The 26,936-nt window shown below is 45.2% G+C and overlaps 1 protein-coding gene across 4 annotated transcripts; it reads left to right on the top strand.

Moving 5' to 3' along the window:
• Positions 1 to 701: 701 nt before the first annotated feature.
• CSF2RB (colony stimulating factor 2 receptor subunit beta) lies at positions 702 to 26,269 on the top strand. Of its 4 annotated transcripts, XM_082240223.1 has the most exons (15): positions 702 to 930; positions 2,857 to 2,966; positions 4,198 to 4,372; positions 6,151 to 6,277; positions 8,927 to 9,093; positions 15,874 to 16,031; positions 16,586 to 16,766; positions 18,353 to 18,491; positions 18,591 to 18,751; positions 19,337 to 19,479; positions 19,568 to 19,730; positions 20,843 to 20,933; positions 22,494 to 22,563; positions 23,404 to 23,483; positions 24,468 to 26,269. In XM_082240223.1, exons 3-15 carry the CDS (start codon positions 4,312 to 4,314, stop codon positions 25,549 to 25,551), a joined length of 2,625 nt encoding a protein of 874 aa, XP_082096349.1. In that variant the 5' UTR covers positions 702 to 930; positions 2,857 to 2,966; positions 4,198 to 4,311; the 3' UTR covers positions 25,552 to 26,269. The 4 variants fall into 4 exon arrangements, with proteins under 4 accessions (XP_082096349.1, XP_082096350.1, XP_082096348.1 ...); XM_082240224.1 differs by lacking the exon at positions 2,857 to 2,966 and having other exon boundaries at positions 4,201 to 4,372; XM_082240222.1 differs by lacking the exon at positions 2,857 to 2,966.
• The last annotated feature ends 667 nt before the right edge of the window (positions 26,270 to 26,936 follow it).

Here is a 26,936-nt window from a genome sequence, read left to right as displayed (position 1 = left end):
TCTAGGTTTTAGCACATTGTGTTAAGAGCTTTTCAAGTTCATTTAAGCTTTAAAATGCCATGAAATTACAGCTCTTAAGGGCCACACCATTAATGGATGTGCTATTCAAAAATATTTGTGTTGCTACAGCGTGGTATCCTATCCTATGGTCACTAACGGTTGGCAGGATGCAGCTGCTTCCCTGACCTCCCATCATTGACATTGCTGAGGCTTACCAAGAGAGGAAAGGGCAAAGCAGCAGCAAGGTCAGCACAGTGCAAATGCATTGGCAGAACCAGTCCAGGGCTCCTGCCAGTATGTTTGCACTGCGCTGGCCTTGCTGCCACCTTCTTCTCCCTCCTAGTAATGCTGGTGCTGCCGTGTTGGGTTAGCACCACCATCATCCTGACCTGCCAACTGCTACTGCCTGTGATTTGTTCCAGCTTCACCCCTACCTTGAATCTGGGTGGCTGTTGGCAGAGTGGTTTGTATGAGCCCCAGACCTTTCTGCTCAGTGAGATGGAGTCTATGGAACTGAAGCTAAATGACATCATCTGAGTGGTCCCTGGTTCCCCACTTGTAGTTACTATGCACACACAGTCTTTTATTTCCATGTTGTCTCCAAGTGGAATGTGATAGGAAGAGAAGAGTGGCAAGAAGTGCTCATTTGCCAGCCCCCAAAACATGTCACACTTTGTCAGAAGACGCAGGAAAGTTGTGCAATCTGTATAACAATGGAAACAGAACAACTTCCTCTTCCATCCCAGAATCGATTTTGAAAGGAGGCAGCATATGAGAAAAGGAAACCGAGACGAAATTCTCAAGAACAGTCTCGATTCACCCAGGCTATTTGAAGACCAAAGAATGGGAGATCTCCTTTATCTCTGAAGAAGACCAAGAGGCTTATGCCTCCCTTGGCTCCAGAGGAATCCATTACATCTCTTGCTTCAGGTAAGGAAACTATCTCTCTAGAGACGAGGAGAATTAAATGACAAAATCATTGGATTTTGGGGTGGGAAAGAAAGGGCATTCCCCATGCATTTGATGAACTGAACATTGTTATAGGATAGCCTCCCCAAACCTGGTTCCTTCCAGATGTTTTGGACTACAACTCTCATCAGTGCCAATTGGGGAAGGCTAGGATAGCAGATCATTATACTCAGGAAAATGGAAGCTCCCTGCTTTGCTCTTTCAGGTACAGGAGACAGGGGAGGAAAAGCAGGAGAAAAACACTCTTTCCTGAGATAAAGCACAGTCTTCCTCTCTCTGAAATGGAAGCCGGAGCCTTTCATAGAAGCAACCAGCATACTTGGTCCCATTTGTTCCACCCTGAAGCCTTTCCCTTGAGCTGATGATCAGAGGCACCTGCCTGGCAGTTCTTTGCCCTTGAGAAGTGCTCCTCAGTGGGCTGCTGGTGCGGTCAGGCACAATGCACACTTTTTCAACCTTTTGTTGTGCCCTAATCTGGCAGATAGGGACGCGGGTAGCACTGTGGTCTAAAGCACTGAACCTAGGGCTTGCTGATCGAAGGTCAGCGGTTTGAATCCCCATGATGGGGTGAGCTCCCGTTGCTTGGTCCCTGCTCCTGCCAACCTAGCAGTTCGAAAGCATCTCAAAGTGCAAGTAGATAAATAGGTACCACTCTGGCGGGAAGGTAAATGGCTCTGGTTTTGGCAGAAGTGGCTTAATCATGTTGGCCACATGACCCAGAAAAACTGTCTGCAGAAGCAGACAAACGCTGGCTCCCTTGGCCTATAAAGTGAAATGAGTGCTGCAACCCCAGAGTCGTTTGCGACTGGACTTAACTGTCAGGGGTCCTTTACCTTTACCTTTATTTAATCTGGCAGATGGAAAAAGGTGTCTTTCAAAAATTATTCTTAACCCCCCCCCAAAAAAAAACACCCTTGGCTATTTTGTCTACCATGAAACATTCTTGAAACATTGCCTCTGGTTGAAGCTTGCTCTTGCACAATTCCATAGACTTTTTTTTTAAAAAAGACGCATGTGCACAGGTGAAAAATACCTGCGTACATGCCCACAATGAACCTCAAGTTTCTGGAACTCACGAAGGGGTGGGGAAGTACTAACTGAAGGTGGGGGCAACAACACGTAGTACAAATGCACCCCCTCAAGCCCTGCCTGCTAATGTGAATGTGAAGCCATGAAATTGAAAGCACTCATATGTGTACAATGGGGGGGAAATGATACACACATGCATTCCTGTGGACACAGCTATAGTCAATGGCCAGTGAATTGGTACCCTGCCCTAAAAAGAAAGGGATGGAGAAGAGACATAAAACAGCAGGGGGATGAGGCAGATGGACCAGAAGGTAGGCAGGTGGTGGTGTGTAATGTTGTGAATCCATTCATGTCATGCAGATTGCTGCAACCTTTTCCTAATAAAAGTATCATTCGCCGAATAAGGCCCATTTTACACTCCTATGGAGCATATTAGAGAAGTGTCTCTTTCCTGGTCCCTCTTTCCTTGGAACGTAACTGTGTTTTCAGAGCAATAAGCATTCATCCTGATAAGCTTGTGGGTTGTTTACATGTCTTCTCATTAGCCATTTGTTGATGCCACAACCTTGATGCACCTTCCAAGCAGCAAGAAGTCCAGTTTTCATTTGTTGTGCTAGGATGACAGAGAACTTTAATCTACTTTAATCATGCAAACTAAAATTCCTGCATGCCTTTGAATCCCCACCCCCATGCAAAATGCTGCAGACTGGAAGCATCCAGAGTTTGGAAAGTGAAGTCAAGGGTAACAAATCTCCATAAACTCACAGTTAAACTGTAGGTCTGAGACAGTAAGTCAAACAAGCCAATTGCTTGAGTTCTGAGAATGGTTTAACAAATGATCCCTCTCCCTCATCCCAGGGAACACTGGGAATTGTAGTTCCATGTGGGGAAATGGTCCCCCCCCCAACTCTGAGCACTCTTAACCAGCTACAGTTCCCGTGATTCTTCGGGGAAGCTGCTAAAGTGGTGTAAGTGTGCTTTAAATGTATGGTGCAGATACAGCTAGGCAAATAAAATGTCAGCAGGAGATGTGATCATGGGTCACCCACATCATGACTAATGTGATCTTGAGTGATCACAGGATTCTTTCCTCTCATCCCCACACATAGAAGTTTCTCCATGAGATGCGGCGAGAGTGAGAGTCCTTGTTTTAGCTCTGTAGACCAGTTTCGGTCTGACCTGAAAAGAAACTGGAGCAGTTTTTTCTGGAGGTCATAATGATGAATCAGAGCAGTTGGGGCCCAAGACATTTCAGCACCTGAGGTAAAATGCCCTGCTGCCTCCGTGATGGGGGTGCAAACTCCATAAGCAGTTCCCCCTGCCAGGCAGGCGGTACCTGCTTCCAGATCTACCCCCCACCGGTGGCAAAGCTGGGTGGCAGAATGGGGGTGATATCATTTGGGGCATGCCTCCTGAGGCAGCTGCCTCATCCAGCCTCATGGGTGAGCCGGCTCTGAATCAGTCTTACATTAGAATGTAAGAATAGCATTGCTGGACCAGGCCAGTGGCTCATCTAATCCAGCTAGCTGTTCATACAGTGGCCAACCAGGGCCTGTGGTTTCCAGCAACTGATAATGCCTCTGATAGCAGAGGAAGAACATAGGCATCATGCTTAGTAGCCCTTGATGAATGTGGTTATTGTGCCCTTTATTTGTGCTGACTTCGCTAGACGGTTTTAAAAGTCAGCGGTGGTTTGGCACCAGGGGGTTTCAGAGTGTCTTCTGGGGAATCCTAGCATTCCTTGAAAGCTGATCATGGTTTCTTGATTGAGAAGAGCAGATGAGCTTCCCTGACAGGTAACTTTCCTACCGCTTTCAAGCTTCACCTATCATACAATTACAGCAGAGGGTTCTCTGTTTGCTCAGAGAGGGCAAAACGGATGGCAAGTGCTCTACTTGGACTGGGCTGTTTGCTTATTCCAGCAGCCCTTCTCAACCTGGTGCCCTCTAAATATTTGTGAGACTACAACTCCCTTCTCTCCTGGTCATTGGCCATGCTGGCTGAGGTTGATGGGAGTTGTTGACCAAGATGCCTAGAGAGCAGCAGGTTGGTGAAGTCTGCCCCAAAACAAATAAGAGTTTGGGGCAGATATCAGACAAGGCAATGTAGGTGAGTGGGGGGTTCATTGAACATAACAGATTTGGAGTTCAGTGGGAAGAGAGAAGTATCCTTGATTTACACTTTTACTCCCACCTTCAGCAGGTAACCCAGGAAGAGCTGCAACGTGAACAGGTAGCAAGAAGTTGGGCATCAGACAGCGCTCAGCCCAAGGAGCGGGACAATTATTTAAGGATAAACAGAGACAAGAGGAACATGAGATTCTGCAGGGTGGCTTTGGCTTTGAGCCTCTTGTCTTATGTTGTTGAAGCTCAGCGTGAGTTTTGTATTCATTGTCTCACTCTTCCCTCTCTCTTTTTTCTATTCTCCTTTAATTTATTTTCTTTTTCCATGCTCCTCTGATGCCGAGTGTTCTGTTACACCCTAGTGCAAAGGTTGCAAACCTTTGGAGGCCTCTGAGAACATCTGGAATTTTGAGAGCAAAAGCTGTGAGCACCATCAACTCTGGTTGATTCTTTCCCCTTCCCATCCCCCACCAACAGATTGAAAAAGAGAAAGCACACACATAGAGAGAAAGAGAAAGAGAAAGAGAAAGAGAAAGAGAAAGAGAAGACAGAGAGAGAGAGAGAGAGAGAGAGAGAGAGAGAGAGAGAGAGAGAGAGAGAAAGTCTTTACCTTTCCATGAGATCTAGGTAAAAGTTGAAGCCAGTAGAATTAAAATGGATCTTTGTGAATTTGCATGATTTTACATAATATCCCACTGACCAACACATCAAATTTAAGCAGGGGTCACCAACTTTTGGGGGTCTTCTGGGAACATTTTCAAGCCAGAGAACCCATTGTGGTTACCACAAAACAAAGCACGTCCTCTGTAGGCACATGCACATCTGCAAGCACCATGTTGGCAACCACTGTGTTACACCAGGAGATGGAACCAGGGTGGACAAGGCTATGAAAATGAAGGGGTGGGTTTACTGAGAAAGCAGATGACGCAGTGGCTCCAATAGACTTCAGTAGACATAGGGGGCTTCTATCTGGTAGAGAGAGGAGGGAGGAGGCAAAACCCAAATCATATCTAGAGACATGGGAATCACCATGAGGAGATTTAGCTTGGACTCCTCATGTCATTCAAAGCATGCCCCTTTTTTTCTCCCATACAAGGGAATGGATGGGATTTCCTACAGAGTAGAAATATAAATCACTGAACTGAGAGAAAATTTTGCAATTAGGAAGGGAGCAGAAATTCAATGTAGCCCACATTTAAGGTCGAACCTACCAAACCCACATTTTTTGAAACAACACGCAAACTGAAACACAGCCATTCTTCAAAATCTATACTTCTCCAAATTCTGCAATTGCAATTCTCCAGGAAAGTAATGTGCACAAAAAGTGGTAAAATATGTTCAGAGACAGCTATGTGTAGGTTCTCTTCAAGGATTTCTCTGAATCAACATGCAACATGATAAGAATCCACAGTCCTGAATCAAACCTAAGATGAAAGAAATGAATTTTCTAATAAAGTGAAATTAATGGTTTTATGTTGGAGTCTCCCCTCCAGAGTTCTTGCTTTCGAAGAGGATCATCTTAAGGACAGTTACAGAGTGACCTGATACCAGGGAGATTTCTAAAAACAATCCAGGAATCCAAGTTGATTACCCATGGTCTGAATCAAGATTATGAATTTTCATCATATGGCATGTGTTAAATAGTGTACCAATGTCCAGTTGTTTGTGTTCTCAGCAGTAAAAGATCTGCTAGTCACCAATGAAACTATTTTGCTAGCCAGTTCTTCCTCCTGCTTCTCTCCATCTCTACAATCATTTAGGAATTTAGGATTATACTTCATACTTTACATGAAATTGACTCTAGTCCCTGAAAGCTCATGCCACAATAAATGTGTTGTACTTTCAAAGTGCCACAAGACCCTCCATTCTCAAGACTATGAGGCTAAGAGGAACATTTATGTTCCTTAAATCCATGAACAACCACCAAGAGATTACAGAATGTATTATTCATTAACCGTTTGTTCCCTGCTTCTTTGGTTCTTCCCCAATACCAGTTTATATTCTTATGAATTTTTCCTTTCCTTTGCAGAGAAGTCACCTATGGAAACTCTTGACTGCTTCAGTGACTATGTGTCACACACAGCCTGCACCTGGAATGAAAGCCGGGATGCAAGGAACTTTGTCAAGATGAAGCTTCTTCATAGCGACATATATCAGTGAGTGCCTAACCTCGAATCCCTGAGGATAGGGAACCTGCAGCCCTCCAGTTATTGCTGTACTCCAACTCCCATCAGCCTCAGTCAGCATGGCCAATGGCCAGGGATGATGGCAGTTGGTCCAAAAGCACCTGGGGTGGGGAACAGGTACCCACCCTTGTCTTATCCATTGCAGAATAATGAAAAAATAATGCTGGAGGCTGCTGGGCCTAAGGGTGGAGATGCTTGAGGAGCTGGATCTTTGCAAATCCCAATATGAACAGGCCTGATCTCTGCCTCCCAGACTCCCAGGTGTATGGATTCATTCACTTAGTTATCAACCAGTTGTTTTTTTTTGCACTTTCCAAGTGCTCCTGTGCAGTTCTCGGCTCAAAAACTCTTTTCAAAAATTCTATTTTGAGAGAGAAGGAGAAAGAAAGAAAGAAAGAAAGAAAGAAAGAAAGAAAGAAAGGAAGAAAGAAAGAAAGGAAGGAAGGAAGGAAGGTTTCAAAATGCGCATTTTAGATAAATCCAAACTAATGGGTTCAAATTGCAAGAAATGGGGCTGAAACTAAACACTGAGAAGGGATTTCCTTGTGGTGCTCACAGTGGAACTCCTTAGGAGTTCTAAAGGAGTGGCTGGCTGGATGCTGTGTAGCAGCAAATTCCCTGCATCAGCTGGCAGTTGGACTTGACTCCTTGAGTCCTCTTCCAACTGCAGGCTTCCAAAATACATTTTAAAATGTGTAATTCAATACATATTCTTCAAGGAAGGAAGGAAATAAGGTGTGGATGAATGCAGAATTGGGATAGGGCAGACCGATGGGTAAATACATGTGAAAATGGCATGGACCAGAAGTAGACAGATTCAACCATCCCTCAGGTTGCTTTCACAGAAAGAGCGCCTCCTCCTTGCCACAGTCTCCTGCCCTGTACCTCATTAAACAAATTGTCTGTTTAATGAGCATGCCTTTTAATGAACATGCTGAGGATGGGAGGAGAGGCAGCACATGCAATCATGCTCCCCTCTGCACATTCTTTGTAATGTGTGGAAAAGGGCTACGGTCACTTTATGGGAGAGGAAAAAATAACAAGGGGATGGTTTTGTTAGGTGTGGGGGGCACTTCTCCAGAAGATGAAGTGGTGATGTTTCTTTCCATTTTCCATCTTCCTCTTCTGTGTTCCTTTGAAAGAGGAACTGAACCTTAACTTAGCCTGACAAAGGGGAAAAAAGGAAGGAGTGGTTAAGTGTAAGAGGAGGTGGAGGCCAGCAGGATACAGAGGCATGAAAATGACAGTCAGTGTGGTGTGGTGGTTAGAGGAAAGGACTGGGACCTGGGAGACCAGAGCTCAAATCTCCACTCACCCACAAAGCTCACTGAGTGGCATGGGCGTAGCCAGGATTTATTTGGGGGAGGGGGCAGGCTTTATGCTGTAGGGGCAGAACTGAGTTATCTGTGATGCAATTGGTCAGTTAGTTAAATATTATTTACTTGATTTGGAGGGGCAGCTGCTTTCCTGCACCCCCTGGCTACATCCATGCTGAGTGCCCTTGGTTCCAGTCATTGTTGCTCAGCCTAACCTACCTCTCAAGATGGTTGGGAGGATAAAACAGGGAGGTGATGAGAGCAATGCATGACACCTTGAACTCCTTGGGCAGGCACCTTCAGTGTACTCTCTTACCAACCTTTCCCAGCTAAACAATGTTTTTCTGGCCAGATCTCACAAGCAGAGAATTGTGCCCCATGTTAATTAAGGACAGCAGCAGAGGTGTAGCGATCTGGAGTCACAGGGGTTTGAAGAACCATTACTATTTCTGCAGCAGGGGCCCTGAAAGCTCCTTGCCTTCAGGGTCCCAGAGCCACCCTATCAGCATGAAAGGGGAAGTTTTTAGTCACTGAGAAGATGTCTTCTTGTCCTTTGTGCTGATTGGAGCCAATAAGAGTGAAAGGAGGTGAATCTGCCATTGAGGATTGGCTCCTAAGGTCACTCTGGAGAAGGCGAGTAGTAGCTCTGTATGTTCGAAATACCAGTATAAAGTAAGCGGCACATAAGCGGCACACAAAACACTGGTCTACTACGAGAATTGGCAGCATAGGTTCATTTTTTCAGTACCTGTATGTTTGAAAGTCAAGGATTTAGAAACACGAAAAGCACACCATCCCTTAGTTTCAAGAGAAAGGTGTGCAAGTTTTGTTACACACAACGGAACTTCAAGCAGAACAAAACTTAAGTCTCTCTGAAATAAGATATTGGAACACTCAAAATCATTTGTAGATCTAGCTGAAAGGCAGCACATGGAGATCTGCATTGATCATTATAATGCATCCGTAATTATTATTATTATTATTGTATAATTATAAAATTGTATATCTTAGAAGGTTATATCACCTTAGAATGGGGCATGGCTGTGACTATCATGAAGGAACACTGTTCTGGGCAGGAGGAAATGCCTTTTCTATGTTTGAAACATTGGGGCAGGATGTCTATAGTCCCAAGATCCTCCCTCAGTCCTGTTAGCTTACATGGCTCGTCTTTTTTATAGAGCTGTAACAAGCATTGTGTATCATCAGACTCATTCTCTGGGACTCTGGGTTGTGAATGAATGCTTGTAGAATTAACAACTTTGCCGTTACCAGTAAATAAAATGAGGCTTTCTGGTGCTTATAGGAATAACCTCACACAGATGACATGTCATTCCAAAGAAGAAGAATCACAGATACATTGGAGCTGCCGCAAAAACCAGACAATTTTCAATGTCTGGTTGAATAATATCTTCATTTTCAAACCAGATCAGGAACTGAAAGTCCAGGTGAATGTCAGCCTCTTTGATAATGGTATGTACTCACATCTCCCAGAAATGTGAAAGGTCGACTCATGCAATTTGTCTAACAACAACAACAACAACAATTTATTTCTACCCCACCCATCTGGCTGGGTTTCCTCAGCCACTCTGGGCAGCTCTCAACAGAATATTAAAAACATGATAAAACATCAAACATTATGGTACCACTGAAAAGCACAGGGTGTAGCAACCTTGCTGAAACTAAATAGATCTGTGCCTTGATGGGAGACCACCCAAGAGCTCTGTGTATCAGGCTTAAATCCCATGGAATAAAGGTGGGAGTGCGAAATAGCATTACAACAACATTTGTTGAGCTTTTTAAAGAATTGCTCCCCACAGAAATTGTTGGGTTTAACTTACATTTACACTTAGGTGTTGAGGACACATGAGAGAACAGTGACTGTGGCCAAACGTCAAAGAAACAAGTTCTCCATTATTATTGGCATCTCCTTTCCTGGGCTGTCAACCTGTTGCCCCAGATGACCGAGACTACAACATGCAGCAGCAGCAACAACAACAGATAGCATGAGAGCTAAGGCATGATTTGATGAAGTGAACATGCATGAGGCCCGACCATTTTGCCTGGCATTCTTAGAATCATTAAAATTAAATGCAAATTTTATGCAACGATTTTATGCAAAGTTTATTGCAAATGGCATACTTTTCATTTCGTCACATGGATGACAAATCTATACAGGTGTTAAATCACTCTGCCTTTCATATCTGAAGGCCAGATGAAAAATAAATCCAGAAAGCTGAAATATATGTCAGGGACATTGTAAAGTAAGTTACAAAGCAATAAAGGTTGTCTGCCAACTTTTAAGTTCACAACATATGAACAGGAACATAACACCAGGTAGACTTGTTGTGTCCAAATATATTTATACCTGATTTAGACCACCTGGGCAGCTCCCAACAGGCCTGGGCAGGCCGGGTCTTCCTGTCATATACCTGCTGGGGTTGACAAGGCATCTGACCCTCACCTGAATCTCATAGCTCTCCTGACGAGTGCTTTGGTCTGCCCACCAGATACTAGGCACTCTACTATTCAAATTGGGCCCCAGTGTTTTTATTACAGTCCCCTTCTCAATTAAGCAATCAATTTTAATCTAGAATTTAAATTCTCAAAACGTTCTTCTTTGTTAATTCGAGCAAGTAAACTACTACTCTCACTTCATTACAAACAGTATTTCTACCTGCAACACACTTGAGCAAACCTGCTCCTCTTCCTTTCATAGATATTTTGTTGCCATTTGCAGCTGTAGCTGACTCTGATTAGTTATCATTTAACTCTTGGGGGAAATAATTAGCATCACACGTCATGTGCATGGAAGTTGCTGAACCAATTAACCAACTAGAAGGATTACTGTTAATAGCACCAGTTTTCCTATAACTTGATATTGCTGGATAGTTTTGATGGAACTTTTCTTTATTAGTGCCACTTTGTGTTGTACGATTCCTTGCAAATGAAGGAAAACAACTTTTCTGCTTGTATATGTTGATAATATAATTTTGGTTACTGAGGACAAACAAGATTGTACAAAAACGAGGTTGGGTGCAGGCCTGGCCAGGACATAGGTGTCCTGACTGTGACAAAGGTGACCTGTGTGCTTGCTTGATTAACAGCTGTTGGGAATTTCAAGGTCCCTGCTCTCCCTTCTTATGGTCTTTGTAGTGGACCTGGAGACTCCAATAGAGAGCATTCCATGTCAACAAGGAGGGCAAGTGGGCACCCTATCAAATGACAGGGTAGGAGCTACACAGCACAGGGCCTTTTCACTGGTGGTGCCCATTGTATGCCTTGCTCTTGTCAGACCTGCTCTCTTTGGGCCTGTATTTTGGAGCCTTATAATTTAGGAAGACTTTAGAAGAACTGGTTGACAAGTCTCATCAGTCACTGATGTATGAGCGGATTTTATTTGTTGCTATTCTGGGCTTCTGGTGCACCAGTGTTTACACCAGCATAATAGAGTTGGCCAGGATGCCAGAAGGGATACAATTTACGAGCTTTCTCCATTATCTGCACAGCAGGGGGGTGTTCAGTCAACAGTACAAAGGCTGAGCTGAAGCATTCCCTATTGGTTACCTGCTTTCAGCAATAGGGGTCACTGTTTGGTAGTACCCAATTGGTTAGCTGTCAGATTCTAGAGCTCCCTATTGGTTGCTCTTAGGTAACTCACAATGTACAGAGTCCATTCTTAAAACATAGTGTTAATTCATAAAGCAGTAACATAAATCTCTATTGCTACATATTTGGTGTATATTTCAGTGGTTGAATGTACAGGTTTACGGCCATGCTGTAGTGTAGTGCTTAAGCAACTGTGAATAAAAGGTGGCTGGGCTCATTGTCTCGGGGTTGGGGGGGGGGAAGAGGTGACAAAACTTATTTCCAATAAGTGTCCCCCTTTTATTTCCATAACAAGTCCTTGAGTCTGTACTCTGAATAGCGACACCAGGGACCTAGAAGGTGCAGGGCTTGTCAGTCCAACCCATGCACAGTCTCATCAGGGCTGACCTTAAGGCAGTTGGAGCAATTTGGCCAAATTGAGCCCCATGTGCCGCTCCTAAGGGGGCCCCTGCACCAGGGCAATCTAGATGGATTTTATTTATATCTATAAGATTTTGCAGACTTTGGCTGTGAACTGGGGCCCTACACACACACACACACACACACACACACACACACACACACAATCAAGTTGCACCCCACTGCTTCAAATTGGGCCCCACTGGCTAGCCCCGAGTCTCATAGTTGCTGGGCCTGAGTTGCCTTGCCTTTGCATGAAGTCTTGGGTTTACAATTTTGGGAGGGGGAGAGTGTTGCACTGGGGAGAGGGCAGGCTGGTGAAGCCCCCTAGACTTAGAGGCCCGAGTTGCCCTGCCCTTGCATGAAGTCATGGGTTTGCAATTTTTGGAGTGGGGAGACTGCCCACTGGAGAGTGGACTGGCTGGTGAGGCCCCCTAGATTTAGAGGCCTTAGGCTTCAGCCTACCTAGCCTATACATAAATATGGCACTGGGTCAAGGCGGCCGCCACCCCTCTGCCACCGCCATTGCTGCAGCATCAACACCCTGAACATGTACTGTAGTATTTATTTATTTATTTAGCCCCCCCCCCCCGCTGACCAAATTAGGCAACCCAAGGAGTGACGCAGCCCCCGGACAGGACTTTGGACATGCCTGGTCTAGGTTAATGTATGTAATGTAACCCCTCTAGCCCCACCGTAACATTCCCACATCACCATCAGGATGAAACAAAAATAGATTTGGGGGGGCTCATTTTAAATCTGAATGTGCTGAGAGCCCAAGTAGACTTTTGATGAAGACATGGCATTCTGAGTCTGTGATGAACATTGAAATCAGGGATGGAGAACCTTTAGTGGCAAGGATGTTATTGGACTCCAACTCCCATCAGCCTCAGCCAGCAAGAAAGGGGAGCTTAAATATTTCCATCCTTCTGATTCTTCTCACCCTGAATTATTTTCTCTCAGTTGTTAAGAATCCACTTCTTCCCTCTAAGTCATGCCCTCGCACTGTTTTGGAGATGTTCAGTAGAGATGCATGCTCCTAGAAGTTGATGTCAGTCTTCCCCTAAATATCCTGTACTGCAGTGTGCCAAATCTCATATGGAGGATGCGGTAGTGGGCTTAATTTAGTCCAATCTTGGTGGTCTAGGGCAGCCACTGATGGTGATGTGGAAAGGTTAGGATGGGGTCTAGAGGGGTCAGAACAAGCAGTGTCCCATCTAGGCCACAGGTAGCCAACGTAGTGCCATCCAGATGTTAGACTCCAGCTCCCATCATCCCTAGCCATTGGCTATGCTGGCTGAGGCTGATGAGACTTGGAGTCCAACAACATCTGGCAGTCACCACGTTGGCAACCTCTGAAGCAAGTGGAGTCACTTTCAGGAAATCATTTGGTTCAGGAAAGTGCAGCAGAGGGCATTCAGGTTCATGTACGGCATGTGCCCAGCCTCCCTCCCCAAACCAATAACAGGCCCACTTAGGCACAAACTCAGTGGCTTGGAAAGAGCAGAATCCAGGCCAGGTGCTATTACAAGGAAAAGGATTAGCAACAATCAGTCCAGTCCAAGAGCAAGGACCAAAGTTCAAGAGTTTGAGATTAGCAGTAGGAATTCCAAGGCTGCACGGGAGTTGCAAAGTTGTTGATAACTGAGGCAGCCTGACATTGGGAAACCAATTAATGCACATAATGTGCTAGAACATCTATGTCTTCGTTCATTATACAGGAGATAGCATTGAACCTCTCAATTTTTTTGTAATTTAGCAGTTTCACATTGTCATCTCTTTGCGATGCAAAAAATATTTGAAATATTATTAAGTTAGACTTCTATTTTTTTTTAAAACATATTTATTAAAATTTCCAATAATAACAGAATAGGAAAATAAGAAAGATAAAGGAAAGAAAGAAAAAGAGAAACTAACTTAGACCCTTCTTTTCATAACCTTCTTTCTGGGACTTCCTCCTTCCCCTCCCGATTGTATTCCCCTTTATCCAAGTTGGTTCCACAAGTTCTCATCCCCAATTAAACCTAATATATTATACTCATAAACCAATTTAAATTTACACCATCTTAGCATCACTCCTCGTCTTATAATAGAACAAAATTTTCCCCAAGATCCGCTCTCATTTCTTCCACGAGTTCCCCCTTTCTAAAAAAAAAAGAAAAAACAGAAACGTAAAGTATCAAAGTTATAAAGAATATAAGATAGAAAGTATAGAGAAATTCAAAAAGTTGGTTACAAAGCCTTTGGATTCTAAGGTTCCCCCTTCCTTCCCCGGTTTTGATTCCCCATGTCCATTTGTCTGTATGTTGTCGGCCTGGAGATCTTAAGTCCACAGCCAAATTTATCTCAGTCCATCATGCTGTTTTCTTCGGATTTGATTGTCTTAATGATGTTTAACGTCGAAAATCCAATCTAATAGAGGCCTTTAATTTTCTTTAATCTTTTGTTGCTCCTCCCATTATTCTTTCCGTGTCGTATTCAGTCATCTACTCTTTTATTTCTTGGTTTCTCAGGTTTCTGTCTTGTTCAGCTGTCAAAACATTCTTGTTCCAAAATTTAACGTCTCTACAGAGGTTTGTTATTCAGGGACACAGACTTACGTCCAGTTCCTTTCTTGCTTCAATGGAAGATTCTATTGTGTTATAGTCACCTCTGTAGACAAAATAATATTTCAGTTCTGCAGCTTTCCCAGGAGATAAGACCTTTACACATCCCAGAGTAGTTTTCCACATACGACACTTGTAATGTCCCGAATCCCCTCTAGAGGGATTACAATAACTTTGTATCCTCTAATCCAAAAGTCAATTTGTTGTTTCTTTTTCCCGACAGTTTATATCCATATTTATATCAAATTGTAACAAAATTAACCAGCAAAGAACTTGTAGCAAAGTCCTCTTTATAATTTCCAGTTTTGACAGCTCCTTTGACAGCTGTCAAAATCTCCATCTCTCTTCGCCAGGCTGTCCGAATCGCCCCGGTTCCCAGGGGGGGGGTTGCTTTTTCCTCACCCTCGACTCCTCTCCTCCAGCACAGTTCTTATAATTCACATCGTGGAGTTGGTAATTTTTATCATCAATAAGCTTCTGAATAGATCTTGGTTTCTCAGTCCTTGTTTTAGCATGTTTACAATCAGGGAGGGGACTGACTTCCTTTTTTGGATCCCCTCCCGCTCGTGCCAAATCCGGAAAAATTTTTCTTTTTTCCTCCTTTTAAACCCGGTTGCCCAATTACTCACGGGTTGTTGATCAATTGTCCGAATTTCCTTTGGAAGAAGCCAGCGCTCTCCGCCGAATGGCATGCGGCTGCGCCCGGCAGGGGAAGCGGAGGACTCAAAGCACCACGCTACTCCCCGGCGCCCGATCCGTAGCCTTTAAAAAGGCTCTTTCACAAGCCGGGAGAGCGATAACGGTGCCAGCCGAGTCACCATGTCCACGGGATCCGTTCCCGTGGTTTCTAAGGGTCCCCGCGTCGCCGGCGCGGTAGGACCCAGCCCCTGCCGAGCAGACTCCCTCCGGAGCTCGGAGGGAGTCCGCCATTCGGCGATGGCGCCAACCCGGAAGTCCAAGTTAGACTTCTAAAGCTGACACAATCAGTGTTTTGTTGGTGAAGACATCGGATCAATAGACCTTGGGCCTTGACTGAATGTCAACTAAACCATCTTTATTGCTTTCTTGAATTGATCCACAAGCTGCAATCTTAAGCACACCTCCAGGGTGGGAAATTCCACTGAAACCAATTGCCTCCTGTTCCAGTTAAGAGTGGATAGGTCCAAGGTGCAAGAAATGAAGATTTATTTGTTATACTTTGTTAGATGCTTTATAAAGCAACTTGTCTAAGCATTGTACGGATCAGTTAAAACACCTGTACAATGCTTGTAGGACAATTGCACAGTAAATCTTAAAACTCCAAGAGCCAAGCAGAAGACAGGGAATAAAATCAGGTGGTCTTAAAAGACTTGGGGAGAAGGAAAGGTTTTTAGCCTGACACTGAAAAAGTAACAACATAGATGGTAAGTGACTTTCCCTATGGGGAGTGTTCCATAGCCAGAGGGCCGCCACCAAAAAGGCCCCCCTCTGAACTTCAGATTGAAGGAATGCATAGAGAAAGACATTCTTAGATACAGTTAGCAGGAGGTAGATACAAGAAGAGGCCTTCTGTCATGTACCATGCAGGTACCATAGGCAGATCTGTACCTTTCCACCTGAGCAAAGATTAACCTGTATTTTTCTTTATTCACTCTTCCAGTACGACCTCCTACACCCCAGGTTCAAGATGTTGTTGTCACAGAGGATGGTGACTACCTATTGGCTTGGGAAGCAGGGGGTGGAACAAATAAAAGACATTGGTTGGATGGAGCCCTGGATTTTGAAGTGACCTACAAAAGACACTGGGAACTCTGGGAGGTATCTATGATCAACATAGGCATCACGTCAACATTTCTGCCTGCACTTAGTCATGCAATGAATATTATTATTATTATTAGAAAAAACCACCACAAAATATTATTCTACACAAGAAGTGTATTCGATACCATTACTAGAAGTGCTGACTGATCTTCAAAAATTAAGAGTTTTAAATGGAGTACAGAAGGTAGCACTATAGAATTCACTACCCCAAGATATAATGACCGCCACCTTGGATGGCCTTAAAATGAGTTTAAACAATTTCAAAGAGGATAAAGCTATTAGTAGCTGCTAGGCATGATGTCTCTATACTCTCTCCAGTATCAGAGGTGATAGACCTCTGAATACCAGTTGCTGGAGAGAACAAGCGTTGGGAGTGCTGCTGTGATTAGCTTCCACTTTTGGCTTCCTATAGGCCCCAAAGCTGGCCCCTGTGAGAACGGGTGGCTGGAGTATATAGAGTATATGAGATATGGTGTCCCCCCGCTCGACTATGGAAATGTATTTATCTTTCTTTCGACCCTCTATGCAAATTTCTCTCTCTCCCTTGCTAGGATTCCACCTCTATCTTGGTGCCAAACACCTCCAGATGCCTTTTCTTCCACGATGACCTTATGCCTGGGAGCCCCTATGTTGCTCGCGTTCGAAGCAAACCAAGACAAGGCAGTGGTCTTGTTGGTCATTACAGTAAATGGAGCCATGAAGTCTATTGGGAGACACCGAAAACATGGAAAGGTAATACTGCAAAGAGATGGTTTTTCCTTATGGTTATGGCTGTATGTTCTAAGGTGCTGGAAGAGCTGCATGCCAGTTGGATAAGATTTATGCTGGAAGATTAGCTCTGGATGAGTTGCACTCTGGATGCTCTTGCACATGCATATCTCATCGCTGTTCTTCTGTAGACACCCGTGGTGTTGGGCAGCCTTTCCCAACTTGGTGCCCACCATCAGCTTTGTGTTTGTGATGGCATTAAGCAGCTTGTGAAGAAGCTTCAAGTTTTTCACTGAGATGAAGCGAAGATTTGAGACACACCCAGACATTTTGATCACTCTTGGAAAGAACTCCATGATGCTGGTGATTCACCTCTAAACATGATGGGACGTCTGTTGGAGTTAATCTGTACCTGTCATGACCCCAGAGTCCAGCAGCAATCAAGACTCAAGGTCATGGGCTGCAAAGTCTACAGCTAAGGAGTCTGACCAAGTGCAGAACTCTGAATCTGCTGCTGGAGATCAGGAGATACCTGAGCCAGAAGATCATAAGTCTCCAGAAGATGCTTATAATGACTCGGTCTGCTCTCAACCTTTCTTGGAGCATGTCAGAAGCTGTAAACTCTGATCTGCCTTGTCCATGACATCCAGTATTGGACCAGGAGGTGATGGTACCTTCAGCTGCACTCATTCTAAATAGACTTAAGCCTATTGGATACAAGGCTTCCCTCACATTTACTAACCCACTTCCCATCTTATTGTTCCATGCCCCTTAATTCAACAAGTGGTGAGGACTCCAGGGATGCACTGTGTACATAGTTTCTGTTTCCGTTGGAATTAATTCATTGGTTGCTCCCTAACCTTTCGCCTTGATATCTGCGTCTGGTCTAGCAATATTTGGAGGACCCAGGCTCCCCATTTCTGATCTACTCATTGGTGGCTTCCACAACACTAATGACAGTTACCGTATTTTTCGCTTTATAACACGCACCTGACCATAACACGCACATAGTTTTGAGAGGAGGAAAACAAGAAAAAAAATATTCTAAACGAAACAGTGGATGTATGATTTTTGTGGTTCATGCTGCAGCCATAGACATGTGATCTGACGGTGAGTTTGGGGTGGCCCGATGCAAAAATCCTGAGGATCCATGTGGATCCATGCTTTGTAACCATGTTTTTTCACCATTGTGGCCCCAGGCAACAGTGGGTGTGTGATTTTTTTGGTGCAGGCTGTAGCCATGGATCCTCTGCTCATGACTGCAGCAGATCCCCCTGTCATCCGTAGGCATTCGCTCCGTAACACGCACAGACATTTCCCCTTACTTTCTAGGAGGAAGAAAGTGAGTGTTATGGTGCAAAAAATACGGTAATTTGCACTGGTGTCTTCTCTGCAGGACAACCCCTATTTCTGTTTTGATCAATAAAGTGTTTTGTGTTATATAGTTTGGTTTGTCTTCTTTGAGAAGCCTGATATTTAATGGATCCTCTTTTTCATTTCTAGTTGCACTTCTTACCAAATCCCTCCGCAATGTTCCTTCCCTGTGTTAGATTTTGCCGAGCTCTGCATGACCCTAGACAGGGCTTATTCTTTCTGGTTTCTCCCATTAGATGATGCAGAAGCTCAGCCCAAGAACCTCCGCTGTCTATTTAATGGCATTGATCAGCTAAATTGCAGCTGGGAGGTGCGTCAAGAGGTCACCAGTTCAGTCTCATTCACACTCTTCTACAAAGCCAGCCCAGAAACAGGGTGAGATGTTCTGTATGAAGCAAAAATACCTCCAAATATCCTTGCCTTTTAAAAAACGACAACCTTAACTTCCTCTTGTTGTATCTTCCTTGTTCCTAGAGAGAAGGAATGCTCTCCAGTCCTTCAAATGGAACTGCCTTCCACCCGATATGTCCTGCAAAGTTGTTTGATCAATGTCACCAACCCCAAGAGGATAAGCCAATATCTCGTGACTGTGCAGCCAAAAGAGGAAGAGAAAGTGATGGAGGCAGCAAAACACAGTAAGGCCCATTTAGAGTCCACAAAGCTTAATTCTATGGGGCACATGCAGGCTCCTATGACTTTGCTTTGATTTGTGACTTACCTGGGCAATGTCACCTGTATGCAGTCATGAAGAAGCAAATGTGAGGATAAGATAAAATCGCATGGCCGAACCCAGTGCCAGTGCCTCTTACAGGCAGACCAAGTGAGGGCCAAGACTCTGAAGGGAAAAGGTACAACAAACTTGTGGGAGCTGAGCAAGTCTAGATCTGGTCCATAGCTGAATGGAAGACCCTTGTCCCGTTACGGAGGGAACAAGGGTTATAATGACATAAAATGAACTAGCAGCCACTTGGGGTAGCACAATTCAAGAGACACTCCATAAGGAAAGAAGCACATCAGTCTGAGACTCTGAGGATGCTTTTGGTGTTGCCACTTTTCCAAGGAAGCTGGCAATGCATCCTAGTCCCTCAGTAAAGTCCTAGGGGCTCCTGGGGGTAAACTCCTGCTTTGCTTGGGCTCACCCTGACCTTACCCTCGCAAATACTCTTTAACAGGTTAACAAGAGATAGGTTTCTGTTCTTGATGCATCCTTTGTTTTCCAGTCAAGGCAGGCCCACCTTTCAAGCTGTCTGTGTCAACCCAGGCCAACCAGGAGTACAGCCTCAAATGGGAAGTTAGAAATTCGACTCTGCGAATTCCAGAGACATATCAAATCTCATACTGGAAAACCGGAAAGCCTTCGGAGGTGAGCAGTAAATAAATTGCTCCCCCATAGTTTGAGAAAAGCAAAGTGTTATCTCCTCCCTCGTTTTTCTCCTCTTATCTCTTCTCAGGACCATTTGGGCAACAGTGATGACACATGGTTCACCTTCCCCTCAGAGTTGCTGGAACAGGACACAAGTTACACAGCAAAGGCGCGGGCAAAAGTCCGTGGTTACTCATATGATGGTCCGTGGAGTGAATGGAGCAAGGAAATTGACTGGACAACACACAGGGGTAAGCCACAAATGGAGTTTCCAAACAAGGGCTCTAGTCCACCTTTCTTCTCTAGGGGAAAAGGTTCTATTGCTGTCTTCAGAAGGCGATATGATGAAGGGGTGGTATGGGCAGGCATGTGCTGAGCAGAGGCGTAGGAAAGGGGGGTGAAGTGGGTGTGGTCTGCCCCAGGTGTCATGACAAAATGGCAGGCGAGTGGGCGGCACACCTCGTGCCTGGCGGCAGCAGCTCTTCTGACCCGGCGGCAGAGAGCAGCCCTCCTCAGCCGTGGCGAGGTGCACCTGGCCGCAGTAGCTCCTGTGGAGAGCAGGAGAAAAGTGAGCAGCAGCTTCCCTGCCTCTCTCCTGTTAGAATTCCTGCTCCATGATTGCAGTCATGGGATTTTTGTCTATCACATGACTGTATATGTTTTGACTCCACAGATTGGGAAGTGACGGAAACAGGATGTTTGTGTTATTGTGTTCCGTGAAGTGGGAATATTGTCCTTTGTTCTTTTTCTCTTTGCTGTCTGATGCTAGAGAGAGAGGGAGTCATGTTGCAGTGCTCCGTGTGTGTTTATATGTAAATAAGGTAGATTAGCCAAAATGCTGAGTTGCTGAGGTCTGTTACGCAAACTGCGCAAACTCTGCAGATCCCTAAGTGTGCCAGTGTCAGTTAGCATCGGTCGCTGTGATGTTCGGGCTGCAGAAAGCTTTTGAAGCTCCCGAACAATCAACCAAAAGGCAGAAAACATGCCAGTTGAGCATGTGTCTCTGCCAGGGTCCTACTCAAGTGTATGCCGAGCTCCTGACATCTCCTACCCTTAACTGCGGCATGTGGGAGGGCACCCTCCACACCACGCCCCGCTCGGAAGCACACCCCGCCCTGGGCAGTGCATGCATATGCTCTGCCACTGATGCTGAGGGCACATTACAGTAGCTCAGTCCGGAAGTCTGCTTGGCATGCATCTAATGTTTTCCCAGGGTGTGACATCTTAAGAACACTTGAAGCAAAGGCAACGCTGCTTTGATTTCAAAGTCAGTTTTCAAATTTGAAGTGCAATTTGCTTTAACTTTCCTTTCAATTGATCTCTCAGCATTCTGATGATGTTGCAATCTTCTGTTTGGTTTCAGTTGTGCCTCCTTGGAGCATTATACTGATTGCAGCAGTCTCTGTCATTGTGATGATGGCAGGCATGTGCTTTTGCCATAGTTATCTTCTCAGGTAAGCATGTGTTGCAAATGGGTTGGGCATCTGGATACATTGGCACACAATAGTGAAGTGGAGGGTGGGAACTGGCTGCAAGGGGTTGCAGAGCTCTCAAGTGGTGGCTGTTGCCATATAGTCCATGCCACAGTCCATGGCATACAGCTGCTCGTCATGTGGACTGGGTATTGTCTTTTTACCCACACCTCTATAAATATTCCAGAACATACATTCGCATTGGTGATGCATTGCACATGGACAGCTTACAATTTGTTAACATCCACAAAGAGGAGTGTTCTGCACCCTTTCTGCATCTGAAATATGTATATACATGCAGGCTACGCTGGGTGGCATAGTGTCATGGCAGTGTTATTATTTGTCATGTACAAAGTGCATAGAATTTATTCTGTGCTGTGTGCAGATTAAAAGCATTGTGGTTCCTGCCCACAAGCATACAATCCAAAGGCATGACACAAAAGGGTTAAGGGGTGAGGAGGGAAGAGGCAAACAAGGAAACTCGGGGGTCAGTTCTAAAAGTGATATACTCATTTTTATAAGGGTTGAAGGGGGTGAGGTTATTCCAAAAATCCTTACCCTCTTTGTGCATGACAAAATGTGTGTGTGTGCGTGTGTGTTGGGGTGTTGTTGCTGCTGAACAGTCTCTGGCTAGGGTGGAATTCTCCAGCAGTTTTGGAGAAGGCTGCAAAAGAAACTTTCAGAACCTTTCTCATAAATTTCTCGTCTGTTAATGCCACTGTTTGAAGGGAGCAGTAAGCTGAAAGACAAGAAGTGGAAGGTGCAGAGGCCAAGCCCACTGTTTCTTTCGACAATATTAAAATAGCATGAAACAAAATTAAAAGTGGATCTGCAAATTGTGCCCCAAATTCTCTCTCCTATTCCCAGGATGCAAAATTGGGAGTGGGGAAGTTGGCTGACCTAAAGAAAATTTGGGTTTTCTGAGAATTTTCTTACCTCCCCCCCCCCATCAACGTAGTATTGTGGACAATTTCAGTCTCCTGTTGAAGAATGTTCAGCCAAATTTCAGTCCACATCTAATGTGCAAAATGAGTAGCTTGAATGGAAACTGTTGTGGGGAGCCAAATTGACTTGGTCTCTAACCCAAGCTAATTGAGAGGTCCTGGCTATCTCACCTCTCATTCTGCTGCTTCCAGGTGAAATGGAGGCTTTAAATGACTAAGAATCTGCTGACCACATGCTCTCAGCACTGCCAGATTTGCCTAGTTGCTTAGCTGGCAGCAACCAAATGTCATCTATTATTTTAGACATCCTCTCAACATCTGGAATAAAGACCATGCATCACCGTGGTTGAAACAGCATGTGGAAAACACTTGAAAACACTTTGGGTGGCAACAGCAGTAATGTGGAGATCCTTCTAACGTGGTGGTGCTGGTTCAAGCAGTGAACAATCCTATGGATGCCACATTGAGCAGCTTCCATTCAGAAGCTGTTTCATGTGGCATTTGTTGAAGTATAGATGGACTGATGTTTGCCAACGACAGAGAGCAAGTGGAAACTCTTCTTGGTCTGACTGACATTGCTTTAATGTCTTCATTACAGGAAGAGCAAGAATTGGAAGGAAGCCATCCCACACCCTCCCAAGACGCTTCTTCTCCCAAACCTTTTCCCGGTGAGAGAGATTTCCTTTAGACTGGAATTAGCATCTCTGCTTCTGCCTTGCAAAAGTGTACTGGGCTTCTTTGTTTGAAGGAATTCCTTCTGATACTTTTTTGTATTAAACCATCTTCCATGAGATACTTCAGCACTGTGTGTTTGGCCTTGGTCATGGTCCAAGGACATTAAGGCTCTCCCATGTGGGTGACCAATTTCAGGTCCATGTCACTTCTGACTGATTCACCCCAAGTCTGCTTCATTCCATTTCCACATAAAAAAAAATATCCACATAAACAACTGCATTTAAATCCATATTTTCAAAACCATGCATTTAAAACTCTCTTATACTACTTTAAACAGTCATGGCTTACCTCAAAGAATCTTGGGAACTCTAGTTTGATAAGGGTGCTTATAATTCTTAGGAGAAATCTCTCAGAGCTATAATTCCCAGCACCTTGAACTAACTACAGTTCCCAGGAGTCTTTGGGGGAAACCATGACTGTTAAAGTGATATATAAAAGTGCTTTCAATGTATGGTGTACATGTTGTTTTGAAAAAGGAAAGATATCTTGATTTTTTTTGAGCCAAGATCTGCACTGGAACAGTCTGGAAATGTGAAACGTAGGAAATTCCCTTCTATTAGAGTCAAACCATTGATCCACCTAACTGATATACAAGGTAGGATCTGAATGAAGATGAGACCAGCTGTGTATGGGCATTAAACCGGCACACAGGTGCCCATGAGAAAGCAGGAATATGCAGATGCCCTGTATTACTAACGCACTTGGGACATGGTCTCAGCCGCAAACACCCTGTGCTTAACTTGTATCCTCACACTGCCCTTGTATCCTTTCAGAGACTAGAGTTGCTAAATGGCTCAGAGGACAGTAGTAGCCAGAGCTCTAGGGAGGAAGTGAACAGCTGTATGTTGGAAAGGTGAGTACATCTAAAGGAAGGACACACTGCTTGTCCAAGGCATTCTCAGAAAACTAGCTGGTATGTTTCCAGGCCATGTATACACTAAGGCAGCAATCCTATACACATTTATCTGCGAGTAAGCGCTGTTTAACTCAGCGGGGTTTCCTCTGAGCAGGGGGCAAAGAATTGTACTGGTTTCTGTCACTCTAATTAGCTGCTTCCTGTTCACTAGCAAGCCAACAATGGCTCGGAAAGTGGGCACATAGAAAGAAGCCGCAGACCATTGGTCCATCTAGTTCAGTATTGTCTACACTAATTGTCAAGCAGCCCCCACCCACTTCGTTTCAGGCAGGGGACAATCTCAGCCCTACCTGGAGATGTTGGGGGCAGGGGTGGCTGCTGAGCCAAGGGGGCAAAATCTCAAAGCCTAGTAAGCAAGGTGCTAGGCTGTGGGAAGGAGGTGTTGGGCTCTGACAGGGTCTTAGAGTCTTCCCAGCTCCTTCTGAAAGCCTAGTTGGTGCTTTCCCAGCTTTGGGAAGGAGGTAGGAGGGCTCTAGGACCATGCCAGAGCCCTTACACTTCTTTCCAGAGCCACGCACTGCCTTACCCACTTTTGGGAAGACAATGCGAGGACTGGGTGTTTGTACACCAATTTTTGGTCTCGCATGGAGTGCCATAGTACCCAAGTCAGCCACTAGCTGGGGATTGAACTTGGGACCTTCTGCATGCAAAACAGATGCTCTGGCTCTGAGCTATGGCCTGATAAGACAGGTTTCCTGATCCCAGCATCTTCAGATGAATTCCTCCTCAGACTTCCCTCTCAACAGAGTTGGTGCATGGGAGGACGCTGAAGTGGGACTTGCATGTATGCCCACTCCCCACAGTTAGCCTTCACACACTCAGGCAAATGCTTGAGTAGGGGTATTGTCTTGGAGTAACCTGTTTTGGTGGGAAGATCTCTCTTTACTGACTAACATTCTCCACTTATTTCCTCTGCTGCAGCCAGAGGCTGGTTAGTCACCCAGAGCATCTTGAAGCCTCCAGTTCAGGGAAAACAACACCACATTCCACTGCCTTCCAGCATGTGAAAGGAACAGAACTTCCTGTGGCCAATGCCGGACAATTTTTGGATCAGCCTGACAAGCCTCTCTGTAGCCACAAGGCTCGGAAGTTTGATTTTGATGGCCCATACTTACTCTTCCCACCAGAGCCCTCTTCTCCTGAGAACCAGAAGGACTTGGAAGTTGCCTCTTTGGAAAAGAAGGAGACGCCTGTGGCTCTGCAATTTGTGGGACTGCCTCATTGCTCTAGTTTCCAGCAGCTTCTACCTGTGGGGAAAGAGGAAGAGCCGCCAGCGTCTCCTGTCCTTGTCCAAGAGCAGGAGAAGCAACAACTTCTTCAAAGGCAAGAAAGCCGAGTGGCAAGTGACAGGTTGGAGAAGGAGGCAAATGAAGGTTTGAGGTCACAAAGGCTTACTAGCACGAAAAACCACGGTCAAAATGAGTCCTTAGACTACATTGCCACAGAAGATCTATCACTAAGTAAAGAGAGGGACTTCTTGCTCCCCTCACCTCTGTTGACTTCAAAGGATGGAAGCCTTCTCTGTTCTGGGATGGCCACAGCTGCCTCTCAATTGACCCCAACCAGGGATGATATATCAAGCTCACAGCTGGACCAGAAGAAGGAAGCAGGTCCTGTGCACCCAGCTAATGCTCCAGTCGTGTCCCAGGACTCATTTAGTGACTATGTCACCAGCATGCCCCAAACCCCAAGATCTGTGCCAAAGGAAGGGCTTCCTTTCTCCCCAGATGAGCCTAAACACAAGGGCTTCCTTTTATTCCAACCTGGTGGCAACAGTAGCCCAGTTTTATTAAGCCAGATAGGTGAATACTGTTTCTTCCCTGGCTCCAAGACCATGGCGGAAGCCTCTAAGAGTCAAGCAGGATCTGTACACCAGCAACTATCAGAAGTTATTCAGAAAGGCACCAAGCCTCTCTGTGAGGACAAACATCTTGGGAACAAGCTGCAGACCACCCCTGCCCTCTGCCAAGACTTGAGAGTGGACATGCCTCACGGACATACATGAACACCATTCTGTTGTCTTTCCTTTTGTCACTAGTATTGAGCTTTCTTCCCATTGTGAAAAGCAGAGGGGTGTGTGCTTGTGTGTGGTCCCTTCCAAGTCTACAATTCTTTGGTTCTGTAGGAATGGCAGCAGGGACAAGAGCCCCCTCCTCTCAGAACACAGACCTGTTTGCCCTAAAAAGGGATAAATCTGTCTGTTTCAGTGTCTGCCCAGTTCTCATTTTTCCCCAGTCTTCAGTTCTCCACAGCTTCATATCAACATGTGATTTATTTAGGTATTTTTTAAATGTCATCAGGAAAATTCACCAGCATACAAATTCTCTCTCCCCCCCCAATACAGTATACACATTTTTATGCCATTTTCCCTAATACACACATTTTTGCAGAGCATTCTGTTTGTTATTTTCAGATAGATAGATAGATAGATAGATAGATAGATAGATAGATAGACAGACAGACAGACAGACAGACAGAAGGATAGCTGTATTTCAGTTTTCGTATTGTTCTGGAAAGTGTGGATTAAGTACATTTGCTTTTAAAGGTGAATTGAATTTCTCTCTTCCCCCCGCCCTGCTGCCCCATCTCCCTCTCCTTTCATGTCAGCTATTTATGTATTTATTTTTAAAAAGCAAGCCTGTCAAGGCTAAATATTAATAGTGCCATATCTAGTTTGGCGAAATATTATTGTGTGTCAGAAAATGTATAGCAGAACAAATAGTGAAGATGTCAGGGAACTGACATCGGAGGAAAGGGAGGTGGAAGGGCTCACAGAGGCTGGGAGGGAGTCAGCAGCGAAAGCAGGGACCAGCAGGGGGAGTGAGGGTACTCTGGAGGAGGGTCTCAGGAATGCTGAGAGAGACACAGCAGCCAAAGCAGGAACTAGCAGGGAAGAGGGAGGGATGAGGGACACGTCCAGCGAGAACAGCGGGGAGGTGTCAGAAGCTCCCATAGGGAGACCCATGCTTCGCCGGAAGCTGCCACGTCGTGAGTCCAGAAGACGCGTTTCCGTTAAGGAGCTTCTTTGCTGGAAGCGCTTCCGCAGACAGCCACTGTCGGAATCTACGAGTGACTAGAGCAGACATGTTTGAGGAGCTCTGTCACACACAGAGGTTTGTGGAGCTGCACAAACTCTGAGGGAGCACGATTTTACGCACAAGCAGCTAATCATCCCATCATAGCATTCCGACAGTCTCTGTACGCTGCCTGTGCAGGAGAAAGCATCATGAGCGACCCAGCCGGAACCGAAGGAGCAGGGGTTGGAGCTGGTCCAAGCTTGGAAGAAAGATACCGAGCGTTGGAAATCCAACTTGCGCTGCAGACGGCGAGGCTTGAGGAGAGAAGGGCTCAGGATGCAGACAAGAAGGGGAGAGCCACCCAGTTCCCCAG

This window comes from Podarcis vaucheri (genome assembly GCF_965113315.1).
Source record: "Podarcis vaucheri genome assembly, chromosome: 10".
Classification (NCBI taxonomy): domain Eukaryota; kingdom Metazoa; phylum Chordata; class Lepidosauria; order Squamata; family Lacertidae; genus Podarcis; species Podarcis vaucheri.
The sequence above is the reverse complement of the archived record's forward strand: the minus strand, read 5'-3'. Positions and strand labels throughout refer to the sequence as shown.